At 44.5% G+C, this 7,437-nt stretch overlaps 1 protein-coding gene across 1 annotated transcript; it reads left to right on the top strand.

Moving 5' to 3' along the window:
* Positions 1 to 447: 447 nt before the first annotated feature.
* Positions 448 to 5,589, top strand: LOC149152450 (uncharacterized). The gene is made up of 4 exons (XM_089443482.1): positions 448 to 1,170; positions 1,632 to 2,743; positions 2,954 to 3,080; positions 4,885 to 5,589. Exons 1-4 carry the CDS (start codon positions 448 to 450, stop codon positions 5,587 to 5,589), a joined length of 2,667 nt encoding a protein of 888 aa, XP_089299608.1.
* The last annotated feature ends 1,848 nt before the right edge of the window (positions 5,590 to 7,437 follow it).

Below are 7,437 nucleotides of genomic sequence, written 5' to 3'. Positions count from 1 at the left end.
GGTTTGAGCTGCTCCCTGATCGTTTTTCGTAGGCTCGCGTTTGGGCTTGCGTCCATGGAGGTGTCGGGCATGCCCCAGGAGCCTATTTCCCCTCCCCCTTCGCCGATCTCATCAGATAAGGCTTTTAACCAGCTCTTGGAAGGACTCCCAAAGAAGAAGAATGTTGAAGCTGCAAAATTCGTCAAGAAACTGGATGATATTCCAGAGATATCTCTTCCTCCGTAAACCCCAATTCAGGTTACATTGTCTTTGTTCGAGCGAGCTCTTATCGGCCAGTTCACTGGACTATGGCCATCCCCCAAAACCACTGAGAGTTGGGTCAACAGAAACTGGGTGTCGTTGATCAAAGAAAGTGTGACCTCTTACTTTCTGGGGCGAGGATTCTTCCTCTTCGAATTCACTTCAAAGGACGACAAAGATCTGATCTTCCGAAATGGCCCCTACTTCATGGGCCCTCAGGGTCTGTACCTGAATAAATGGACTCTGGACTTTGATCCAGCAGTAGATGTACCCAAAGCTGTCCCAGTGTGGGTCAGGCTTCCAAACCTCCCAGTGCATTGCTGGAATTGGGATTCTTTGATGCACATTGGAAATGCCCTGGGGAAATTCATAGATCGAGCGAATAACAAGGACCAATATGATTGTGCCAGGATCTGCGTAGAGGTAGATCTGGAGGTGGGACTTCCAGAGGCCATCAAAATCAAGGTAGGAAGCTGGACACATATGCAGAAACTAGACTATGAACAGTTTCCCTTCAAATGCCGGAAATGCCATGTTTATGGCCACTTCGCCAGAAGCTGCCCGTCCAATATTGAAGCTGTGCAAGGGAAGGAGGATGGCTGGAACCAAGTCAAACGATCTAAAACTTCTCTCAAGACACAGAAGGCGGGAGGCACTAATGGCAAAGGTCCTCATCAGGCCCCTGCTCAGCAGATCCCGCCTAAGACTGCCCCAGAAAACAGGTTCGATCCTCTTAGCTCTCAACCAGAGGACACCCATGAAGTCGTGGTCCAAAAATCAGTGACTCCAGAGAAAGGTAATCTGCCCAATCTTTCCAAGGACTCAGGCGTTGTAGAAAGCTCAAAAGGAACCCCAGTCGAAGTTGAGGAAGAGGACCAAGAATCGGAAGACTCGGAGGAGGAAGGAGAAATAGGCGATTCCCAAGCCTCTGTAAGGAGATCTACAAGAGGGCGCAAAACAGATCGGGAGAAAAGGGAGTACGAAACGTACAAGGACAAGTTGTAGGGCAGCCAACCAACTTTGGAGAGGTTGTTAGCAAAAAAGCTGAAGATGGCAAGAAACCAGCATCAAGGCTCCAAGGGAGCCCAGCAAAGCAAAGGTAAATAATGAAAATAATCTCCTGGAACTGTAGGGGTATGGGGAGCAAAATCAAAGAAGAGGCTATAAGAAATTTAATAAGAATAGAAGCCCCGGACATACTCCTTCTCTAGGAGACTAAGATGGAGGATTCAAACTTCCTTCATTCAAGTAAAGAACTCTGGAATAAGAGCAAAGCAGCAGTTGTCTCAACCCGAGGAGCCTCTAGAGGGTTGGGAACTCTTTGGAATGATAGCACGTTCTTGCTAATCACTGAGATTTCAAATACCCACTCGTTGATGCTAAAGATGTAGCATTTAGTTACTAAAGAAACCTTTTGCCTCTTCAATGTTTATGTGCCGGTCAATGCTGGAGAAAAAAAGACTTGTTGGGATTCAATAAGAAACCAAGCAGATCTGGGCAATCTAGAAAACACCATCATTGCAGGAGAGCTAAACCTCACACTACATTCTTCAGAAAAGCATGGGGGAAGCATTGTGCGAGACCTAGCAAGGGAATGGGCAGAGGATCTCCTTCAAGATTGGGATCTGTTAGATATCAAGCCTGTTTCTGGTAAGTACACATGGTCAAATAAAAGAATAGGGCCTGGACACATTGCAGCAAGGCTGGATAGATTCTTTGTTCAAAGTTCCTTCCTTTTGCTTGGTTTAGATGCTAGTATGCATATCCTTCCTTGTAGCACCTCTGATCACAATCCTATCAAGTTGATTCTCTGGGCTCACTCTGATCTTGGCCCCATCCCCTTCAAGTTCAACCCTCTTTGGATCAAGGAACCCAGCTTTTTGCAGATAGTCAAGGAAAGTTGGTCCCAGCTAGTCAACAGATCTCCATTTTACATATGGGAAGAAAAACTCAGAAGAGTGAAATCTGCCCTAAAGTGCTGGGCCAAAACTCTTCCTAACCCAGCAGCTGAAAGGAAAAAGCTCCAAAGTCAGCTAGATGCCCACCACCTGCTCTCGGAGGAGGCATACATGTCTAAAGAAATTCTTGACAAAGAGGTCCAACTCCAACAGCAATATCATAAAGCCTGCCTGGACGAAGAGGAAACATGGAGGATTAAATCTCGCTGCCTTTGGCTCAAAGCAGGAGATAGAAACTCTTCATATTTCCACAAGCAAACTCAAGCCAGAAAAAGTTTCAACTACATAGCTGAAATTAAAGAAGAATCTATTATCCACAAAGACTTTACAGGCATCAAGCAAGCAGCCTTTCTCCACTTCAAAAACCTGTACAGCGAAGAGGTGAATGCGACTCAGAACTCTTGTCTTCTGGATGGGGTTCCCCCTTCAATCTCAGCTGAGATGAATCACCAACTAGAAGCCAAAGTCACCATGGATGAGGTCAAAAGCGCTCTCTTTGCCATGGACCCAGATAAAGCCCCAGGTCCTGATGGTTTCTCTGCCAGGTTTCTCCATTCCTGCTGGCACATTGTGGGAAAAGATCTCTATAAAATGGTCCAAAAATCGCAAGCCTGTCAGAAAATTGGAGGAAGCACAAATTCCTCGTTCCTTGCACTTATCCCTAAGGAGAAGGGCGCCAACTCCTTCAATAGATTTCGTCCCATATCTCTTTGTAACATTGGCTATAAACTGATCACCAAAATCATTGCTAACAGGCTGAAGCACATTCTCCCTAAAATCATTCCAGAGAATCAAGGGGGCTTCATTCATGGAAGACAGCTGGTCGACAACTTCATTTTAGTTCAAGAGGCAATCCTCTCAAGCCAGCAGTGCAACGAAAAGGTATGGCCATCAAACTGGACTTAGAAAATGCTTTTGATTGTGTTAGACATAGCTTTCTATTGAATGTTTTTCAAAAATTTGGATTTGGAGAGAGCTTTATAAATTGGATCCGGGCTTGCATCTCGGAGCCATGGATAGCTCCTCTAGTTAACGGCAGAGCTGTTGGTTTCTTTAAAGCTTCAAGAGGACTAAGGCAGGGCTGCCCCCTGTCCCCTCTGCTGTTTGTTATTCAAGCCTCCGTTCTCAGCTTTCACTTAAATAAAAAAATGCAAGAGCAGGAGATTCCAGGGATTTGCATTGCGAGGGGAGTTCAGAACATAAACCATGCCCTGTTTGCAGACGATACCCTGCTTCTTGGGGCTGCTTCGATCCACTCTGCCAACAGATTCAAAGAGGCTCTTGATGAGTTTTGCATGAGGTCTGGAAGTAGTCTCAACAAGGGAAAGTGCCACATCTACTGCTGGAATACCACGCCCTCTCTGCTTAATTCCATTGCCAGATGCTTAGGATTTGTTGCCTCCTCAGTATGGACCTCGTTTAAGTATCTTGGGCTACCTATCTTTCTCAAGTGTGCCTATAGCAGGGATTGGCTTCCTCAAATAGAAAAATTCAAGATCAAATTCCAGGCATGGGGATTTAACTGGCTAAATATTGCAGGCAATTCAGTTCTTATCAAAGCTATTCTCAGTAGTCTCCCCTTATTTCATTTCTCAGTGCTCCTAGCTCCAGTCAGCATTCTTCAGAAAATGGACCACCACATTCGAAATTTCTTCTGAAAGGGGGGCAAACAAAATGAGAGGAAAATCCCTCTTTTCAATTGGGAGACAGTCCTTAATCCTCAGATGGAGGGAGGTCTAAATTTCAAGAAAATACCCCTGCAGAACATTGCCATGGGAGCCAAGCTTCTCTGGAAAATCATCGCGCCCAAGCTTGGCTGGGCCCAGCTAGCGCTTTGGAGGAAATACTTCAAAGGCAAGAGGATAAGATGTCTGGATGGGCCTCTCCCCCAAGGCACCTCTTCATTTGCTAGACTCTACTCTAAAGCTGCCCCTCTGATCCACTCCAAGGCCTACTAGATCCCTGGAAATGGGAAAATAATTAATATTTGGACAGATCGCATCATGGATCGCGATCTGATTGGTGACTGCCCCTCCGTGAAGGTGCTGAGAGATTGGCTAACTGATTCAAGTAAATCCACGCTGTGGGATATTTCCACGTGGGAAGGGACGCATTGGGCTGGCTGGAGCTTCTTTGATCTACCTTCGGATCTCCTTCAGGACTCCATCTGCCTCCACGCTATGCTAAATGGAGCTGCCCCCTCGCACATCCACAGAAAAGACAGGCGTGGCTGGGGTTCTTTAACTGCGGGTTTCACTGTTGCCCATGGCTACACGAATCTCGCCTCAATACCAAATGTCCCTCCTAATCCGGCTCCATGGAAGGCAGTTTGGGGCATCCCCTTGCTGCCCAAAATTGACATGTTCAGTTGGCTCCTATGCCACAGAAAAATTCTCACTGACGACAACCTGCAGAGGTGTGGATTCTATGGCCCGTCTAGGTGCTCCCTGTGCAGAGAGAAGGCGGAATGTGCCACACATCTCGTTTTAAAATGCAACTTCACCGTGCAGGTCTGGAGAGAGCTGATGGACCATTGGAACCCCAATTTCGAACTTCCTGCCTCCATAACTGATCTTTTCACTAACTGGCAGAACAGATATCCCGGTCCCCCCCCCCCCCCCAAAAAAAAAAAAACAAAGTGATTAAAGTGGCTTGGTCTTCTCTCCTCAAAATTTGTTGCTGGCAGATCTGGCTAGAGCGAAACAACAGAATTTTCAAAAACATCCAGCACGATGTCAAGGTGGTAGTGGCTAAGATAAAGTTACAGTTAAAAGAATGCCTGGAAGATCAAAAAGATGACTCGAATCTCAATCAGCTAGATACTATTTGGGGGACCTCCTTAAACCTGCAATTTCGTCAAGCCGACAGAAACATTTTCTCTCCTGAGGAATGGAAAATAAGGGGAAAAAATAAGGAAGAATTTCAAGACTGGATCTCCAACCATAAGGTGCATTCTCTCTTCTTTGATGGGGCAGCAAAAGGAAATCCTGGCAAGGCTGGGGCAGGAGGAACTGTTAAAAACACTGAAGGCATATCGATCCACAGCTTTGCCTGGGGTCTGGGGATCAACTCCAGCATTCAAGCTGAAGCATTGGCCCTCTACCAAGGTCTCAAGCTGCTCTTGAAACTGGAAATTAAGGAGGCAATCATTCTTGGGGACTCCCAAGTGATTATAAAACTCATGGTGACCAATACTACCCCCCGGGACTTAAGATTAGCAAGGCTGATACATAGAATCAGAAGCTTGGGGAAGCTGTTCCAAAACCTGAAATACTTTCATGTACTGAGAGACAACAACAAAGAAGCAGATCTTGAAGCTAATAAAGCTGTTCTTCTCTCTGCCGGGGCAATGATAAGAGACGGGGATGAAACATGGGATCCAATTCCATAATCATTTCAGCTGATATGTTTTATTGTTTGATTCTAAATCAGTTTGTTTGTATATTCAAGCTTGGGCAAATCACAGAAATCAACTCCATTGTTGAACCCAAAAAGAGCTGGAAGTGGAATACAAGCCCCACAGTACTTCAGGAGGTCGATTCTATTTGGATCTGGTCCACTCCCATTGTAATCAGAATTCTGGCATTTAGGCCAATCAACTAATACAATCCATAACCGTTCTTGTAAAAAAATAAATAAACAAGTGTTTTACCTCATGCTAGAGGTAAAACAAGTTTTCAAAAGTTTGGTACAACACTTTGCCTGTTGGCATGCCATTCATGGATGAAGTGATTACCTGTTCTCTGGCCACTTCCCTGATCTTTTTGTTGTAATCTACCTGTGTCATTAACTTGTCATTTATTACTAAGGGATTAGGTAATCCCTTTTCCTTCAAAAGTTCAAACTTAGCCATGAACCTGTCAACAACTAGTTGCATGTTCTGACACTTATCTTCTAAATTCAACATCAAATTCCTCTTAGTGAGGACTCTTATGACTTCCAAAATTGTACCTTTCCTATCAGGTAGCTCCAGTTCTTGCAATTCATACTTATTCATGGAGTTGAGGAAGTGGATGATTCTTGCTGCTTCCTCTGGCATTTCTCCAAGTTCTGTTTTAACCCTTTCAATGGCTTCTGTAGCTTGCTTTATTAAATCAATCTGCTAAAAAATAACTTGGATGAATGGCCAAATATCATTGACAGAGTCAATGATAGTGGCCCACAGTTGTTCTTTAGCCTTACCTATAGGTTCAGTCAATGTTAATTCTTTCTCCAGGATTTTTATCCTTTCAGTCATCCTTGTAGCCTTTTGTTGTTCTTCTTTATGCATGATCTTGGCAAGCTTGTAATTTGTCTCAAGGCTAGTGACTTTCTCCTTAAGTTTGATCATCTCATTGGTCTAAATGGACATTTCTTCCATTGCTTTGACCAGCCTATTTGCTTCATCACTTGCGGAGGTTGTTGCTATTGATCCTGTTGCTGATGTAGTTTGTGCCAATGTTGGTAGTGCAATGGCCATTGGAGCAGTGGGAGCTAATGCTGCTACCAAAGTAGGAGGTACAGTTGTGGTCACTGTTGGAATGATAGTTGCAGGAGCATTATCAATACTAGATTGTTTGAGATGGATCAAGCTATCCAACTCCTTCTCCATATCCTTTAACTCGTCATTCAGTTGCAGCACTAAGTCCATCATTTCCTCATGATTGATCTGGCTTTCTAGGACTTATTTTGTCTGTGGGTGCTACAAATGAGGCAATTTGAGCTATTTCTTGAGGGATGCTATGTCCTCATTCTTCTTTTTGATCAGTTTCTCTGTGGCCTTTACATCACTTGGGTCATGGCCTAGTTCAATAACCAAGTCCTCCAAGGACTTTATCCAGGTGTCTTTAGCCTATGAAGAGGCTCTCTCCAATTTGTACTGAGTTGTGACACTTTCCAATGAATCCTGCAACTTTTAAGAAGCCATGGCCTTTGCTGTGAGGGTGGAGTAGATCATTTCACCAGTCTGCTTGTGAAATTTGTTGGCATTATGACATAGGTTTGGCACTATGGCACAAGTGTTGTCCTTGATGGCAACTCACTCAAAGGGCAGATCATAGTTCAGGCTCTTAGAATAAAAGAAAATGAGGTATACGCAGGTTCCTCTTAACAAAATCGTGTATACATGCGGGATTACCGCCCAAAAGAAGCGTATATGTATGCACGCACTTTCATGCAAAGAAAAGTGCGTACATGTGGGAAATCTTATGCTTGGTCCATGGTATTTAGTCTGACATATTTGAACCTATGGTTTTGGTCC

Source organism: Pinus tabuliformis, chromosome 9 (genome assembly GCF_031772625.1).
Source record: "Pinus tabuliformis cultivar Carrire ecotype Pingquan chromosome 9, CPIR1, whole genome shotgun sequence".
Lineage (NCBI taxonomy): Eukaryota > Viridiplantae > Streptophyta > Pinopsida > Pinales > Pinaceae > Pinus > Pinus tabuliformis.
The sequence above is the reverse complement of the archived record's forward strand: the minus strand, read 5'-3'. Positions and strand labels throughout refer to the sequence as shown.

What these genes read in the sequence shown, in the direction of transcription:
- LOC149152450 (XM_089443482.1), top strand. Translation starts at nt 448, where the DNA reads ATGGGCCCTCAGGGTCTGTACCTGAATAAATGGACTCTGGACTTTGAT. An exon ending in CCTGATGGTTTCTCTGCCAG is followed by an intron (nt 2,744 to 2,953) that starts GTTTCTCCATTC and finishes CATTGCTAACAG; the next exon opens with GCTGAAGCACATTCTCCCTA. An exon ending in GCCAGCAGTGCAACGAAAAG is followed by an intron (nt 3,081 to 4,884) that starts GTATGGCCATCA and finishes TGTTGCTGGCAG; the next exon opens with ATCTGGCTAGAGCGAAACAA.